Source organism: Mustelus asterias, chromosome 19 (assembly GCF_964213995.1).
Source record: "Mustelus asterias chromosome 19, sMusAst1.hap1.1, whole genome shotgun sequence".
NCBI lineage: Eukaryota > Metazoa > Chordata > Chondrichthyes > Carcharhiniformes > Triakidae > Mustelus > Mustelus asterias.
In genome coordinates, this window is record NC_135819.1 from 66,908,350 (window position 1) to 66,927,137 (window position 18,788).

An 18,788-nucleotide genomic window follows, 5' to 3' on the forward strand; every position below is an offset into this window, starting at 1 on the left:
GAGTGATATTAATTCTGAAGAGTTCTACATTGAAACTCTGTCAGCATTAAATATTCTAGTTCAGATGTAGCAAGTCTGGATGTTGGATAAAGGTCCCTCTACACTCCTCCATCAAACATTCACAGTGTAGAAGTATGTGGCCCCCACTCCATTTATTTGGAATGGCCTTGGACATTTTCTTGGATACTTGAGCTGTCTTATGGGCCTTTTGTATAAAACGGACATTTCACATGCCATGTAGGCTCCAAAATGTGTTGGCAAACCAGCAAGGGCACATTAGTGCCAGGACTTGACTTTGGGTTATTTGGGGATTTACATCACCATCCATATTTTTGGGTATGTACAATCATCATCTTTTCTATTGGTTTCATTTCCATATTTGTAATAAGTTTGGGTTGGAAATTGAACTTTTACAATATGAGTGGTTTACTAAGGAGGTGTTAGCTAAGGAGTCACAAGCTAATCACATGAATGGATTCTCATGGCTTTACTCCATAGCCATGTGTATAGTTGACTGCAGGGACATGAGACAAATTCTTAATGCTGAGATTGACAGATTTTTGTTGGTTAGAGTTTTGAGGATGGAGCAAAGGCAGGAAAATGGGGTGGGGTGCAGATCAGCCATTGTCTAATTAAATAGTGGAACAGGCTTAAAGGACTGAGTGGCCTTCTCCTCCCATGAGGTGTTTCAACATCATTTTGCCTAGGTTAGAGTCTCTCAATGGTCCTGGGGTTCTGTTTGACCTCTGAATCCTGGCAGTCAGGCCTTGTGTCCCAGCTATTGTTGGGTTTCAATCATTGAAGCAGGTTCATGTGAGCAGAGATACAGCCCGAGTGGGAAAGAAAGAATTCAGGCTGAAATGTGACTCTTTGAATTGAATAAGAGAATTACTGAGCATTTTCAGGTTTCTTCAATAAAGAACATCCCCTGCATCATCCCATCAACCACACTAATGTGACTGACTGACTGACAATCAGCCTTTGAACCAATCCACTCAGTTGAATGAAGGCCATCCACTACCACCTTGCAAAGCCAATTTAGGATGGGCACTAATCGTTGGCTTTGTAGTGAGATGATGTTGATAACTCTGGCTGGATATTATTCATGGAGGTTTTATCACAAGGCCTCCACATGCTTGCCATTGGTCACCAACATGTCCATCCTCGTAGTGTAACACCCTCCCATGGCCATTCAGAAAGTGAATTAACTCTTTTACCTGATTGGATTATTTGGATTCTTAGTCAGATAATCCCCCACTTCTTTCCCATCTCCCAATGTTTATTTATTGGTGATAAAATAGTGTTAAAAGAAAAATATATATTTTTTGAAATGTCTATGATTTTTCTCCTGGTTTTTACTTCCGGCACTGTTTTGGATAATCCTGGAGTGCTGACAATGCTAAGTGTTGGCCACATCCTGAAAATCAATGTATTTTAGAGCAAAATTGAGTGAAGTCTGGGGCAAGTGTCTCCCATCCAGGTAGATGGGAATTGTCTTGGCCTTAAAGAAAATGGTATCTTTCTGACAAATTATCTTGTAATTGTTGGGAAAGAACCCAGTCTAAAGTAAAGTTAAGCTTCCTGATAGCGAGTGACACAATTTAATCTTCCTGTCTAAATCTGGCCTGTTTGGGTCCATTCTTTTCCAGAGTATCTCCATGGTGATGGTTGCTATTGGGTTATATGCCAGAGTTATGAAACATGCGGGTGAGTATTATTGTTTCATTTCATTGTTTCATTATTTTCTGAAGCTACAGGAAAAATGGCAGAATTGAGAGTGAGGGCAGGTTTAAGGAAAGGGGGGATAAGTTGGGGGGAGTCAGGGGTTTTGTTGGGGTTATAAGGCTGTGGGTATTGATTGGGTGGGGAGGATGATTGGGAAGATGAGGGTGGAGTTGGGATTGATTGGTGTGGAGGGTTTGAAGTTACTCAGCTCTGGGGTAACAAGTTTGCCATATTTTTCAGAAGCTGCCATGGCCTGCCTTGCAGTGGACCCTGCCATCCTCCTCATTGTGGTGGGCGCACTAATGTTCCTGATCACATTCTGTGGCTGTATAGGATCGCTGCGTGAGAATATCTGCCTGCTACAGACAGTAAGTGACACAAAATGGGCTTGGGGGTTGGGCAGGGTGGCGGCTGTGATTTAATACCAGGTTGTGTGTGGGATCTCAAAAAACAATGGATAATTATCTGAAGTGAATATTGCAGGGCTATGGGGAAAGTTGGGAGAGTTGTTTCTGCAGAGAGCAAGCACTGTCGTGATGGACCAAATGATCTCCTGTTTTGTAACAGCTCTATGATTCTACTCGCTGAGCTACTGACCCAGAGCAATTAAAGCCAGTATTGATTTGTGGAGCTCGTGGGGCAGTCTTCATTACAGTTCCACCTTCTACAACATAGTGCCACTTTTTGTAACGTTAACACTGCTCCTCTATCTGCTCTAACTCACACTCAAACCTTCTGTGACTGATGATTTGGATTTGCTGTGATTTGATTTTCCAGTTCTCTATCTGTCTGACGCTGATTTTTTTACTACAATTGGTCGCCGGGGTTCTGGGCTTCGTCTTTTCAGATAAGGTATGATTGTACTTCCTTTAATTGTGAATAATGTAGGAGGTTCACAGGGCAGAAGAAAAGGTTGGGACAAATGGGGGGGTGAGGGTCAGTCCATCGGACAAGGGGGATTGTGGGGAGGCTTGGTCCACAGGATAGCACAGTAAGGTGGAGCAGAGTAAAACTAAATGAGGCCATTGTGATCTGATGACACCTGTTTAGAATTGAAGGGGTGGGGTGTGCCATGGTGTTGGGGAATGGCTGAAGAGTCCTTGGGAGGAGGTGGGCAGAGTGGATGGTTGCATATCTGGAGCTTAAGGAATATAATGGGGAAATAATTTTGAGCTGATTCAACAGGAAACTCCTATTTGCTTCTATTTTTTTTTACCATAAATGAGATGTGTGTATCCCTGGTTACAGGAGCGTTGGCATTGGGCTGGCTATTCATTGATGACATAGCTCTTTGTGTTCATGGCAACGAAAGGAGCAAAAGCAGCTTTTGACTTGTTTTAAAAACCCAACCGTGTGAATAATCTGTTGAAGGCAATGCAGGATTTTGAAACTGTCACCACTGTTTTCAGAGAAGAGAAACTTGAAACTCTTAACATCAGCAAAACCGAAGAAGTCTGACAGCGTTGATGTCACACGTTCTTAATATGTATTTGATCCCATGCTGTGGTGCAGACTGCCTGATCTGTAACCTCAACTGCAGTCTGTGCCCCCAGAGCAGTCGCATCTAGATATCCTGTTGATGGTGTCAGCCTTGTAAGAATTCAGGACCCCTGACTCGACACTTAGTGTCATTTCTTTCATTGTTGGAATATGGGTATTGCTGGCAAGGCTGGCATTTATTGACCATGTTTAGTTGCCCTGAGAAGGTGTTGGGATGCCTCTTCCTTGAACCACTGCAGTCCCTGTGTTTTTTCTGTAATCATTTGAATATCTTGCATGGCCATTTCACAGGACAGTTAAGAGTCAAAGCATGCTGGTGTTGGACCGGCGTCTCGTATAGACCAGACCAAGTAAGGCCAGCAAGTTTCCTTCCCTGAAGGGCATCAAGTGAAACAATTGAGTTTTTAACAATAATTGAACAGTTTCAAGGTCACTTTTTTTGGTGGTTCCAGCTTTTTATTCGGACTGTTAGACTGAACTCAGTTTCTTGAATGGTGTGATTCTGAGCTTTCATTCTCTGGGTTACTACTCCAGTAGCACATCTCCTTACCCTCTTTGCTCATGTATTCAATACTGTGGTCTGGGGAAAATTAATAAATAAGTAACTTGCTCATTCATCCATTTTGTGTTCCTATCAAGTAGAGATGTGTCTAAACCAGGAATCTTGTGGTTTTTTTTTGTTGCTGGTGCTCACAGCTGTTGTGTAATCCACAGCCTGGTCACTGAATGTTCTGTAATGTACTGGCATCAGTTTCCTTTTAACTGGCTGAGACATGTTGAGGATTGTTATATTAGCATATTGAAATCGGTTGTTTTCCCTCGAAACAGAAATTCTTGATAAATGCTCACATACCCGCACATCAAATTACACAGCATTTTCAGCACGGAAACAGACCATTTGAACCAACTAGCATACTGGCATGCATGCTCCCTATCAGCGTCCACATGCACTACTTCATTTATATTTGCATAACCTTCAAGTCTTTTTTTCCTCGTAGCTTTTTCTACACTGTAGGGATTCTATTTGGTCCAACGAGCTTGCACCAACCACAATCCCACCCAGGCCCTATCCCCATATCTCCACGCATTTACCCTGCTAGTCCCCTTAACACTAAGGGGCAATTTAGCATCGCTAGTCGACCTAACCTGCACATCTTTGAAGTGTGGGAGGAAACCCACGCAGACACGGGAAGAACATGAAGACTCCAGACAGACACACCCGAGGCCAGAATTGAATCCGGGTCCCTGGCTCTGAGGCAGCAGTGCCACCCAACTCGTATGCTTATCTAGCCTTAAATGCATCTGCTATTTTAATCAGTTATTTTCTTCTACTACTAGTATGAGCTATAAGGAGCGGCTGGACAAACTGGGGTGGTTTTCTCTGGAGCGGCGGAGGCAGGGAAGACCTCATCAAAGTCCATGAAATTATGAGAGGCATAGATAGGGTTGATGGTCAGAATCTTTTTCCCAGAGAAATGTCTAATTGGAGAAAACATGCACTTAAGGTGACGACGGCGGTGGGGGGGTATTCCTATGCTGTATTGTTCTATTATACTCCCTGTAGTAGCAAGTTCCACATCTAAGTTTCTCTTGAATTTCCTATTGAATTTGAATCTATTAATGACTATTTTATGTTTATGACTTCTAGATTTGATTGTCTCTGAAAGTGGGCAGGATACATCTGCTCTACGTCTATCTTTCATAATGTTAAAGACTGCTATCAAATCACCTGTCTCTTTGTTGAGAGAAAAGAAGCTCCAGCCTGTTCACTCTTCTAACATTTCTCTCTCGCAGCATCATGCTTGTAACTCTTCCTTCCCTATCTTTTTATTTATAATGTGGAGAACAGAACTGCACTCTTAAATGTAATACAACATTTACATTATTTTTGATCCAACACAAATCACAAGTTTGATTGAGTTTTTTGAAGGGGTAACCAAGAAGGTAGATGAGGGCAGTGCAGTTGATGTTGTCTACATGGACTTTAGCAAGGCCTTTGACAAGGTACCACATGGTAGGTTGTTGCATAAAGTTAAATCTCACAGGATCCAGGTGAGGTATCTAAATGGATACAAAATTGGCTTCTTGACAGAAGCCAGAGGGTGGTTGTAGAGGGTTGTTTTTCAAACTGGAGGCCTGTGACCAGCGGTGTGCCTCAGGGATCAGTGCTGAGTCCACTATTATTTGTCATTTATATCAATGATTTGGATGAGAATATAGGAGGCACGGTTAGTAAGTTTGCAGATGATACTAAGATTGATGGCATAGTGGACAGTGAAGAAAGCTATCTCCAATTGCAATGGGATCTTGATCAATTGGGCCACTGGGCTGACGAATGGCAGGTGGAGTTTAATTTAGACAAATGCAAGGTGATGCATTTTGGTAGATTGAACCAGGGCAGGACTTACTCAGTTAATGGTAGGGCGTTGGGGAGAGTTACAGAACAAAGAGATCTAGGGGTACATGTTCATAGCTCCTTGAAAGTGGAATCACGGGTGGACAGAGTGGTAAAGAAGGCATTCGGCATGCTTGGTTTCATTGGTCAGAACATTGAATACAGGAGTTGGGACGTCTTGTTGAAGTTGTACAAGGCATTGGTAAGGCCACACTTGGAATACTGTGTGGAAAGGATATTATTAAACTAGAAAGTGTGCAGAAAAGATTTACTAGGATGCTAGCGGGACTTGATGGATTGAGTTAGGAGAGGCTGAATAGACTGGGACTTTTTTCTCTGGAGCGTAGGAGGCTGAGGGGTGACCTTATAGAAGTCTATAAAATAATGAGGGGGCATAGACGAGGTAGATAGTTAATATCTTTTCCCAAAGGTAGGGGAGTCTAAAACTAGGGGGCATAGGTTTAAGGTGAGAGGGGAGAGATACAAAAGTGTCCAGAGGGGCAATTTTTTCACACGGTGGTGAATGTCTGAAACAAGGTGCCAGCGTTAGTAGTAGAGGCGGGTACAATTTTATATTTTAAAAAGCATTTAGATAGTTACATGGGTACGATGGGTATAGAGGGCTATGGGCCAAATGCAGGCAATTGGGATTAGCTTAGTGATTTTTTTTTAAAAAAGGGTGGCATGGACAAGTTGGGCCGAAGGGCCTGTTTCCATGCTGTAAACCTCGATGACTCTATTAGGTGGGAGAAGAAACTTGGAAATGTAGCCCAAGAGTACTTGACTGATTGTGCTCTTTAGAGCAGAGATAGTTAAGGTGAGATTTCGTAGAAGAGTTTGAAAATTTGTTTTATTCATTCGTGGGACATGGGCGTCGCTGGCTGGCCAGCATTTATTGTCCATCCTGCCTTCTTGAATCGCTGCAGTCCACGTGCTGTAGGTTGACCCACAATGCCATTAGGGAGGGGATTTCAGGATTTTGACCCAGCAACCGCAAAGGAACGGCAATATATTTCCACATCAGGATGATGAGTGGCTTGGAGGAGAACTTGCAGGTGGTGGTGTTCCCATGTATCTTCTGCCCTGGTCCTTCTAGATGGAAGTGGTCATGCGTTTGTCTAAGGATCTTTGGTGAATTGCTGCAGTGCATCTTGTAGATAATACATACTACTGCTGCTACTGAGCGTCGGTGGTGGAGGGAGTAGATGTTTGTAGATGTGGTGCCAATCAAGCGGGCTGCTTTGTCCTGGATGGTTTCAAGCTTCTTGAGTGTTGTTGCGGCTGCACCCAACCAGGCAAGTGGGGAGTATTCCATCACACTCCTGACTTGTGCCTTGTAGATGGTGGATTGGCTTTGGGGAGTCAGGAGCTGAGTTACTTGCCACAGTATTCCTAGCCTCTGGCCTGCTCTTGTAGCCACTGTGTTTATGTGGTGAGTTCAGTTTAGTTTCTGGTCAGTGGTAACCCCAAGGATGTTGACAGTGGGGGATTCAGTGATAACACCATTGAATGTCATGGGGCAGTGGTTAGAGTGTCTCTGCTTGGTGATGGTCATTGCCTGGCGCGAATGTTACATGCCACTTGTCAGCCCAAACCTGAATATTGTCCAGAACTTGTTGCATTTGAACATGAACTGCTTCAGCATCTGAGGAAATTGCTGCGAATGGTGCTGAACATTGTGCAATCACTGGTGAACATCCCTACTTCTGACCGAGGGAAGGTCATTGATGAAGCAGCTGAAGATGGTTGGGCCCAGGACACTATCCTGAGGGACTCCTGCAGAGATGTCCTGGAGCTGAGATGACTGACTCTCCACAACCATAACCATCTTCCCATGTACCAGGTATGACTCCAACCAGCGGAGAGTTTGCCCCCTGATACCCATTGATTCCAGGTTTGCTAGAGCTCCTTGATGCCACACTTGGTCAAATGCAGCGTGATATCAAGAGCTGTCACTCTCACCTCGTCCCTGGAATTCAGCTCTTCCGTCCATGTTTGAACCAAGGCTGTAATGAGGTCAGGAGCTGAGTGACCTTGATGAAACCCAAACTGGGCGACACTGAGCAGATTATTGCTGAGCAGGTGCTGCTTAATAGCACTGTTGATGGCCCCTTCCATCATTTTACTGATGATCAAGAGTAGACTGGGTGCTAATTGGCCGGGTTGGATTTGTCCTGGTTTTTGTGCACCGGACACACCTGGGCAATTTTTCACGTTGTCGGGTAGATGCTAGTGTTGTAACTGTACTGGAAGAACTTGGTTAGGGAAGCGGCAAGTTCTGGAGCACAAGTCTTCAATACTATATCAAGGTCCATTGCCTTTGCAGTATCCAGTGCCTCCAACCATTTCTTGATATCATGTGGAGTGAATCACATTGGCTGGAGACTGGCATCTGAAAGGATTTTGATTAAGTGAATGAGGAGAAGCTGTTTCCTTAGGCAGGAGGGTCAATAACTGGGGAACACAGATTTAGGATGATGAACAAAAACACCAGAACGGTGCGAAGAATAGTTTTTTCACAGTTGAGTTTTCTAAAAGTTATTTCCTGGGAAGTAGGTATAGCTGGTTAGGCCAGTAGTTATTGCCCATCCCTAATTACCCTTGAGATGGTGGTCCTGAGCTGCCACCTTGAACTGCTGAGGTCCATCTGGTACAGGTACAGCCGCAGTGCTGTTGGGAAGGGAGTTCCAGGATTTGACTGGAACAGTGAAGGCACAGTGATAATAGTTCCTGGTCAGTATGGCGTGTGGCTTGGAGGGGGACTGTTTTCCTGGTCTGCTGCCCTTGTCCTTCTCGGTGCCCAGAAGGAAAAATCAGTGGAACTTTGAGGTGACTAGTTCTTGTCTGAACTGGAGTTCCATTTTAAGATATACAGGATCAGTTCAGACTAATACCAGCCAATTCCTGAAATATGCTGGGTTTTTTTCTTCTGGGTGGCAGAGGTCACGGGTTTGGGAAATGCAGTCAAAGGAGTGTTGGTGAGTTTCTGCAGTTCATCTTGTATCTGGTTCACACTGCTGTCACTGTGTAGCAGTGATGGAAGGGATGAATGTTTAAGTCGGCAAATGGAACACCAATTAAACAGGCTGCTTTGTCCTGGATGGTGTCGATCTCGAACCTTGGAGCTGCACTCACCTAGGCAAGGGAGAGTATCCCATCACACTCCTGACCTTAGCCTTGTCGATGGTGGACATGCTTCAGGAATTAAGGAGGTGAGTTACCCAACACAAATATCTCTCTCTCTCTCGACTACTGCAGCCACAGTATTTATATGGCTAGTCCAGTTCAGTTTCTGGTTAACGGTTTCTTCCAGGATATTGATAGTGGGGAATTCAGCAATGGTAGGTTCACAAGGTGAGGGACTTCAGTTATGAAGATTGGAGAAGTTAGGATGGTTTTCCATGGAGGAGAGAAGGCTGAGAGGAGATTTGATAAAGGTATTTAAAATCATGAAGGGTCTGGACAGGATGGGGAGAAACCATTCCCATTCAGGATCAAAAATGAGAGGTCACAGACTTAAAAGTTATTTGGTAAGTGGAGGTAGGTTCACAAACACGGCAAATATAGGCAAAGACACAATTGCAAGATAATTACAGATTGGAATGTGAGGAATGGTTGGAATGCGAGTCTTTACAAGTACAAACAGTGTGAGTGGAGAGAGGGATAATCGCAGGTTAAAGAGGTGTGAATTGTCTCAAGCCAGGACAGTTAGTAGGATTTTGCAATCGTGTTCCAATCGATAATTATCTTGCAATTGTGTCTTTGCCTATGTATGCCGTGTTTGTGAACTTGCCTCCATTCACCTGACAAAGGAGCAGCGCCCCGAAAGCTCATGATTCCAAATAAACCTGTTGGGACTTTTACCTGGTGTTGTGAGACTTCTTACTGTGCCCATCCCAGTCCAACACCAGCATCTCCACATCTTAAAAGTAATTGGCAAAGGAAGCAAAAGCAATTGAGAAACGTTTTCACGCAGCGAGTGCTTAAGGTCTGGAATGCACTGCCTAAGTATGTGATGGAGTAGGGTTCAATTGAGGCATTCAAAAGGGAATTAAACTTAACTGGAATGGAAGAATGTGCATTGTTATAGGGAGCAAGCAGGAGAATAGCACTAAGGAAATTGCTTGTTCAGAGAGCTGGTGTAGAGGTGATGGACAGAATGGCCTCCTGTGTTGAAACAATTCTGTGATTCTGTCCAGGTTCCAGTTGAGATCGTGTGTATCAGTTTCAATTGTATGGAGTTTCTGCTCCCTCTGGTGGCTCACTGTGTAAATTGAATCATAGTAAGAAGTCTCACAACACCAGGTTAAAGTCCAACAGGTTTATTTGGTAGCAAATACCATAAGCTTTTGGAGCGCTGCCCCTTCGTCAGATGGAGTGGATATCTGCTCTCAAACAGTGCACAAACAGTCTCAAACAGTGCACAAACCCACTCCATCTGACGAAGGGGCAGCGCTTCGAAAGCTTATGGTATTTGCTACCAAATAAACCTGTTGGACTTTAACCTGGTGTTGTGAGACTTACTGTGCTTACCCCAGTCCAACGCCGGCATCTCCACATCATAAATTGAATCATTGCAGATTTGACGGTTTAAAAATTCATCTCTAGTTGGTGATGGCCCATCTTCTTAAACCACTCCAGATTATGTTATAAAGGTAGCTACCAGAATGCTTAATTGTAGCAGTTTTGATAAGACTTGTTTGTTACTAGGCCACTTCAGGGGCAGTTACCAGTTAATCACATTGATATGGAACTGGAGTCACTTGTTGGCCAAGCACAGCAAATTTCCTTTTTTAAAAAATCCATTCATGGGATATTCATTCATTGGCTGGCTAGTATTTATTGCCCATCCCTCGTTGCCTTTGGAGGGCAATTGAAAGTCAACTACATTGCTGTGACTCTGGAGTCACATATAGGCCAGATCAGGTAAGGACGGCAGATTTCCTTCCCTGAAGGACATTAGTGAATCAGATGGGTTTTTCCGACAATTAACAATGGTTTCATGGTCATCAGTAGATTCATAATTCCAGATTTTTTTGTTGAATTCAATCCTGTCGTGGTGGAATTTGAACCCGTTAGCTGAGTTTCTGGATTAATAATCTAGCGATAATATCACTAGGCCATGGCCTCCCTAAATGACAGGTTGTATTTCTTTACAACAATCCAACTGCTTCGCTGTCACAATTACTGATTACCAAATTTTAACCTAAATTGAAACTCCTAAACACTCTGGAATTTAAACTGGCTTTCAAAGAATTAATAGTCCAAAAATGTGATCCCCATACTCCTCGATTTCCAGCAGATAATCACTATGGAAGATTGTTTATGATGAGCAGGTATTGGGTTAGTGCCTGAAGTGGGGAAGTATTTGAGGAAATACACAAATCCTAATGGGGAAATAAATACGCTGATTATGGATGCAACGGTTCTGCCCATCAGTGAGTGTGGAAGGTTGGGAAGGGCACCCATTTATGAACACAATTTACACCCGCAAATGCCAGTCTTGGCAACAGAGCCAGATTGTTTATGATTTGCGAATGTAAGGAGTAGCCTGATTTGGCAAATGGGAACTATGGCTGCTTTTAATTCCTAAATTTCAATCACCTCCAACACAGGCTCGATCAAAGGTCAGTGAGATCATCGACAGCGCGATAGTCCACTACAGAGATGACCTGGATCTCCAAAACCTCATCGATTATGGACAGAAGCAGGTAGTGTCACATGGTGACCAACTCTCTCCACTAAATAAGCTTCAACCTGCCCAGTACCCTCTCACTTTTCCCATCTCCTTCACATGCTTCCCCTTTCTGGCTCCTTATTCTCCTATTGACTTTAACTTGCTGCTGCTTATGCTTTTCTCTATTTGTCCCTCTATTACCTGCTCCCCAGGCCTGCAAAGTATATTTACCCCAAAGTTGCGCAGAAAGCGTCAGTGTTTGAGTTGGTAAGACCTAAAAAGGGAAAAAGAGTCGCTAGTTGGAAGCGATCAAGTAATTTGGATGTAAACAATGCTGTCATCGATCGTTTTCCAGTCTTTCAGTTTTAAGTTTTATCTACAGAATAATCTTAATTGGAATATAATATAAGAATATATATTCAATGTTGAATAGCTTCTCTTCCTATTTCTGAATCTTAATATTTAATAATTACCCCTTATTTTGACATTCTTAGCCTCCTGGTAAAACAAAAGATTCAGTTGGATTTTTGGTCCACACCTAGTTTGTCCTGCCTTTAATCACCTGTGTATCTATACACCCAAGGTCCTTCTGCTCGCATGACATGCATCCATTGACACAAACCCCAGAGAGGATCGGGGAAGGAGGTTGGGGGAATGCTCCCAGTGATGGGTAGTGAATGCAAAAGGCACTAACCTGTTTGTCCTCTTCTCTTTCTCCCCCCACCCCACTCCAATCCTTTTTTGATCCCACAGTTCAGCTGTTGTGGGGGAATCTCATACAAGGACTGGAGCCTCAACATGTACTTTAATTGCACACCAGAGAACCCCAGCAGGGAGCGCTGCTCTGTGCCCTATTCCTGCTGCCTGCGCTCTGAGGAGGTGAGTGAGATGGGTGAATTCTGCAATAATATGATTGTATAGACTGCTGTGTTAATGATCCAAACACTGTCAACAACCAAAAATCCTGCAGATCACGGAAGTCTCAAATAAAATGCTGGAAATATTCAGGTCAGTCAAAAGAATCCTGGCAACCCTTATTCATGATTAAATGTTATGTTTGCGCCCAGCACTCAAGATTGTTCAGGATGTTTTCTACAGACTATACACAGATTAAAGTCAGGTGGTTCAATCCTCCAGGTTTTCCCTCCATCATGGTGCAGTTGTCTCGCTTTAACCTTGGCTAAAAGGACATCAAAGCACCTCATCCCTGACGTGCACTCTAGATTTTACATCAATATCTCAACATGCCAAAGGCTCCACAGCACCATCTCTGGACATAACAAGCTACTGTGCTTCTTCCTGCTGCCGTCAGACTTTTGAATGGACCAACCTTGTATTAAGTTGATCTTTCCCTACACCCTATCTATGACTGTACACTATATTCTGCACCCTCTCCTTTCCTTCTCTGAACGGTATGCTTTGTGTAGCACACAAGAAACAATACTTTCACTGTACACAAATACATGTGACAAATCAAATCATCTACTGGTACAGAAATATTCATATAGATGGTTAATCCCACCTGGAGTATTGTGACCTACTCTGGGTCTGACACTTTAGGAAAGATGTGTAGGCCTTGGGTGAGGTTCAGAGAAGATCTTTATGGTGCCAGGGTTGAAAGGCTTCAGTTATGTGGCGAGACTGGGGAAGTTGGGGTTATTGTCATTGGAACAAAAACGTTTAAGGGGAGGTTTGATGCAGGAGTTCAAAACCATGAAGTGTTTTGATAGTAAGCAAAAATAAATTGCTTATAGTGCCATAAGTGTTTGTAACCTAGGGACACAGAGTTAAGATAATTAGCAAAAGCACCAGAGATGACATTTGGGGGAAAAAAAACTTTGTGACAAGTTATGGTACATAAAGTGATAGCGCAATGGTATTTTCACAAGACTAGTAATCCAGAGATTCGAGGTAATGCTGTGGGGACCTGACATGAATCCCACCACAGCAGATGGTGGTGAAGTTTGAATTCAATAAAAATCTGAAATTAAATTCTAATGATGACCATGAAACCATTGTCAATTGTTACAAAAACCCATCTAGTTCACTGATGTCCTTTTTAGGGAAGGAAATCTGCCGTCCTTGCCTAATCTGGCCTACATGTGACTCCGGACACAGCAATGCTTTCTGAAATGGCCTAGCAAGTAATTCGAGGGAAGTTAGGGATGGGTGACAAATGCTGGATCAGCCAGCAATGCCCATATCCCATGAAATAATTTTCATGCAATAATAACTTTCAAAAGGGAATCATAGAGTTGAAATGTACAGGGCTATGGGGCAGAAGTGAAGGGGAGGGCGACTATTGGATCATTCTACCAAAGAGCCAGTGCAGGAGGCATGATGGGCCAAATGACTGCCTCCTGTACTGTATGCTTCTACATTGCTGTGTGTCCATGAGAAGATTATCCATATATATTTTATAGGATGACACTTGGAGGCCCTCAGTTTAGGTGCACATATTACGTATTGTGCATTTTGGAGCAAATGGTAAAAGCTGCCCACAAAGTCACTACTTCATCTGGCATAGCCTCTCTAACATGAGCACCGTGTTGGTGGTGAAGGGAGTGAGCAAAAACACTCTTCCCTTCCCCTTGGCAGACATGTCATCTCACAATCTGATCCTAATGTCCTTCCAATACAGAAAGTGATCAACACCATGTGCGGGCAAGGGATGCAGGACCTGGACTACTTGGCAGCGGAAGAATACATCTACACCAATGGGTGTATTGACAAGTTGGTCAACTGGATCCATAGCAACCTCTTCCTGTTGGGAGGGGTGGCCCTGGGCTTTGCAATTCCACAGGTCAGTGATGCAGCCACTTCTGTATCTTAACTCACTTTACCTACCTTGGTTCCATATCTGACTTATTCATGTGTTCCCTCCCTTCCATTGCCCTAGCTGCTGTGCCCAATTTCAATGCTCTCCCACTCCGATCAGCTGGTCCCCATCCAATGCTAGTACTGAATATGCACTATTTATGAGCAATGATGCTTTATGCAGTCGAATAGCACCTGATAAATAGGGGTGCTTAGAATTTGGTCTGGGGTGTGTGTGTTTGGTGTCTCTTTTAAAGGAGTAGTGTTGCTATATGGTAGGGGAGGGGCTGCAAACTAGGACACTCACTTGCTGTTCAGTCCTTCAGCAGTAATGTCATGTGCACAGCAGGCGGAGGCAATTTCCTCAACTCCATGAGGATTTGTCTAACGATGCACTGGAAAATTAAGAACAAAGAAAGAATAGCTGAAATGTGAATTTGGGATATGTGTTGGCTGATTTGCGCTCAGCAAGGTCCCACAAACACTAAGTAAGGTCTTGGTTGAGGGACAAATATCGACCACACCACCAGAGAGAACACTTTGAAATAGTGTGATGGAATGTTTTACATTCTCCTGAAAACCAAGGCCACACTTTCACTAATGTCTCCTTTGAATGCAGAACCTGGGGCAGTGCAGCACTCCTTCACTGTTGGCCCTTTGTGTTTTAAGTCAAATGGAATGAGCCTTGAGCCCATGATCCTCTGTTACCCATAATTTGCCTACTGTAAGACAATACAAAAAGGGTATGGGTGAGAAATTAGCAAATGTGCAAATATTATTCGTTAAAGGGCACTGTTCCTTTAAGAAAACTGTGGGTCTCTCTTCACTTTGTTTTACTTCTCTCCTTTGGCTGCCATCTCCAGTTAGTGGGAATTCTCCTCTCCCAGATTCTCATCAACCAGATCAAAGATCAAATTGAGCTCCAGAAGTACAACAGCCAGCACAGAGCAGACCCATGGTACTAATTCCTGCCTGCTACACAACACTACTTCCACCCCAACACCACAGCTATTTACACATTGGAGGAGGCATGTTGGAGCCATTTCACAAGTTGCTGACGTGAAAACCACTCGAATTCTGAAGCCTTTTGGTTGTGTTTGCTGAGAAAGGACTGCAGCCCATCAGCATTGTCAGAATGCCACTCCATTCTTGGTGCATTAAACGCATTGTGATCACAGGATGCAAAGGTCCTCAGGAACTCTGTTTTAAATGAATCTCTCATCCAGCCCATCAACTTCACATTTAACAAATCCATTTCTTTTAAAACTGTCTAAAGTAGCACGTCCTGTGGTATGGCTGTCATGTACTGGTGTGAAGAACAATGTCCCACATACATCTTGCAGATCTTTCCCTCCCTCTTAAGCGATTTGTTCATCCGTTGCTGGAAAACTCTGCTAATTGATGCCCAAGTGTATTGCAATTTGTGAAGCTCGGTGTCCTGTTGCTTCTCTTGCTCTGTTACTGAATGTTAATGTTAATCTATTTTTTTTGTGTTGTTGTCTTGCTCTAAAGGACAATCTGAGGCGAATTCAGTGCCTCCAAAACTTCTACCTGTCAGACGGTGTTCAAAATTAAGTGATTCTGCACGGCACGGTAGCACAGTGGTTAGCACTGCTGCTTCACAGCTCCAGGGACCTGGGTTCGATTCCTGGCTTGGATCACTGTCTGTGTGGCGTTTGCACATTCTCCTCGTTTCTGCGTGGGTTTCCTCCAGGTGCTCCGGTTTCCTTCCACAATCCAATGATGTGTGGGTTAGGTTGATTGGCCATGCTAAAATTGCCCCTTAGTATCCTGAGATGCGTAGGTTAGAGGGATTAGCGGGTAAATGTGTAGGGATATGGGGGTAGGGCCTGGGTGGGATTGTGGTCGGTGCAGACTCGATGGGCCAGGTGGCCTCTTTCTGCACTGTAGGGTTTCTATGGTTCTTGGCTCACTAACCTAAATCTAGCTCTAAAAGGGGGGGAAAATATTTTCTGACTTGGTGTTAGTGGATTGAAAGGGATATCATAATTTTAAAAAGCCATGTTACAGGATATGTGCATACTGGGAGAGAAGGTGAGGAATGTTGATGTCTATCTGTTAATTTAATATTTTTGCTAAATGAAATATTTTTTGTCTTCTAATAAAATATATAATCCATCTGCCTGTGTTGAAGTATTTTAAATGTTTTTTAGTTCATTTTTGTTGTTTAAATAATGCAGCAAGTGTGCTGGGGGCTGTTCCAGCAGATGGTGCAATGTCACAGGAAGTTAGTTTGGTAATGTGTTCAATTTCTCAGACAGAGAGATTGTATCATTACAGCTGCAGTTCTGCGAGACACAAATATCCTAATCTCAGGCATGTCACTTCTAGTTGGGGAGGGAGGAGAGATCAAAACCTGTACTCTCTGCTGTGATACAGCAGATGAATAACCTATCAATATTTTGTCTCATTCATTGGTGCTCCAAAGGTTGGTCAGCATTGGGGGAATATTTTTTAAAAAGCCCTGTCATCTTTTAAAGAGAGGGGGAAAATGGGGACAGAAGGAAGCTTCAGTGGGGTTTCCCTAATGGCCAGCGATAACCCTAAACATTCCCCCTCTAAATGAGGTAATACTAGGCAACCACACCAGCTTTACGTATTGCGAACAGTGAGGAGAATCGTGTCGAATTTCAGAAGGACCGAGACAGATCAGTGGGTGAATGGACAAGTGACATTAAATTTAATGGAAAGAAGCAGAAGTGATTCATTTTGATAGGAAGAATGCAAAGAGACATAGAATAAATGGCATAATTCTAAAGTGGGTGCAGGAGCAAAGGGACCCGGGTGTATATGTGCATAAATCATTGAAGTTGGTAGGACAAGTTGTTAAAGGCTCGGATGTTGTATCCTTTATTAATAGAGGCATGGTGTACAAAAATGAAGTTTTATGTTAAACTTGCATAGAACAATAGTTAGGCCTCAACTGGAGTATTGGATCCAGTTCTGGCACCACACTTTAGGAAGCATTAGAGTGCAGAAAAGATTCTCGAGAATGGTCCTTGGGATAAGGAACTTAAGTTGCGAAGATAGATGAGAGAAATGAGGACTGTTTTCTTTGAAGAGGAAGGTTGAAAGGAGATTTAATACAGGTACAAGGGATCTGGACAGAGTAGATAGGGAAAAACTGTTCCCATTAATGAAAGGATTGAGGATGAAAGGGCACAGATTTAAAGCAATTTGCAAAAGAAGCAACGGCAACATGCAAACCTAATCCAGTGGTGGGAGGTTAGGATCTGGAATGCCCTGCCTCAGCGTGTGGTGGAGACCAGTTCAATCAAGGCATTCAAGAGAAATTGGATTATTATCTGAAAAGGATGAATTCGGGGCTAAAGGGAGAAGGTGGGGGAGTGACATGAGATGTTTTGCTCCATTGGAGAGCCAGTACATTCACAACGGACCAAATGGCTGCCTCCATTGAGAGTCTGTGATGGATTGATCAAAGTGGTTGAGGTGAATCTGCAACTTACAACAGGCAGAAAGCTTGCAGGCTATGGAGATAATTGCGGATTAGGGAAGCCATTCCTATCACTGCTTCCCTGAAACCCAATATCAGCTGTTTCTGGATTTGGGGTGACAGCAAGAAGGGTTGGATTGATCATGTGAATAAAAGGGAACAAGGCTGGGAGTTAAAGATCACAAAAATGAGTCTCTTCCCTCCCACCCCTTTCAAAACGTAACCTATTGTTTATCTGTTGGCATTTCTTCATCCGTGACAGAAACTGTTCAGGGCTCTACAAAATATTCAGAAGTTCTTGTTTAAATCTGTCTGTTCATGATTGATACCACAGGAGATGAACTGGCAATTAAATATATAATTAGCTTGTTTGTCTGTGCAAGGCCTCATGGGCTGTTCTCTCTCTGTGCAGAGGGCCTATGTGTGTGGTCCTAAAGTCTTGCCAACAACAGGCACTCCCAGCAGCCTGATGCACTGCTCAGTTTTCAAGTCAACCTGAGCTCAGCTTCTTGCCCTAAAGCTCTCATGTTTTTCTTATTGCTTCCCTGCCCCACCTACTTCACTTTACTCAGATTCTTTGAGAGGGAGGAACCATTTCACAGTCTGACCTGTTGTGAGGGGGGTCTTCAAATCAGCAGGGAGATTCTCCCCCACCCCACTTCTCAATTTTGCCTGCCCTAATCTCTTGTTCAGAAGGCAGCGCATGCGTTGGAACTGCCATACTGAAAATCTGCCATTGAGTATCTAGCCAATCAGCTGTGGGGGTCCTCACCCATTTGCTTTTCAGTGCCAATGAGCAGGAGCTTTGCGTTTTGTCTTCACCCCTCATTCCTTTTTCTGCCCACAATGGGGGTGGGGTGGGGGGGAGGTATTGAGACAATGAGTGCATTTTCCCTTTCTTTGAGCTAGTGAGATCAGTCTACTCTGCAAAGCTATTGGGGCAAGGCTACTTTCTTGTGTACATCTCAGTTCCACACCCGGTACTGTAATGCATTGATACACTGAGTAACGAGGGAAGATCATCAAGCTTGTTTTGACTGGCATTGTATCATTTAATAGTGTTTCACAGTGGGTGAATCTTGAACATAGAAACATAGAAAATAGGTACAGGAGTGAGCCATTCAGCCCTTCAAGTGTGTAACATCATTCAATATGATCATGGCTGATCATACACTTTCAGTATCCGACTCCTGCTTGCT

General features: G+C 43.6%; 1 protein-coding gene across 4 annotated transcripts in view; it reads left to right on the forward strand.

The window, feature by feature from the left end:
• tspan33a (tetraspanin 33a) overlaps positions 1–16,255 on the forward strand; it is a 50,368-nt gene extending 34,113 nt beyond the window's left edge. For 3 of the 4 annotated variants that reach the window (XM_078235788.1, XM_078235786.1, XM_078235789.1), the window contains 7 exons: positions 1,650–1,707; positions 1,966–2,093; positions 2,503–2,577; positions 11,236–11,331; positions 12,051–12,176; positions 13,939–14,100; positions 14,978–16,255. In XM_078235788.1, coding sequence (XP_078091914.1) covers positions 1,650–1,707; positions 1,966–2,093; positions 2,503–2,577; positions 11,236–11,331; positions 12,051–12,176; positions 13,939–14,100; positions 14,978–15,079 — 747 coding nt within the window. In that variant the 3' untranslated portion in view covers positions 15,080–16,255. The remainder of the gene's footprint in view (positions 1–1,649; positions 1,708–1,965; positions 2,094–2,502; positions 2,578–11,235; positions 11,332–12,050; positions 12,177–13,938; positions 14,101–14,977) is intronic. The other variant, XM_078235787.1, reaches the window with a different exon arrangement.
• Positions 16,256–18,788: the final 2,533 nt, after the last annotated feature.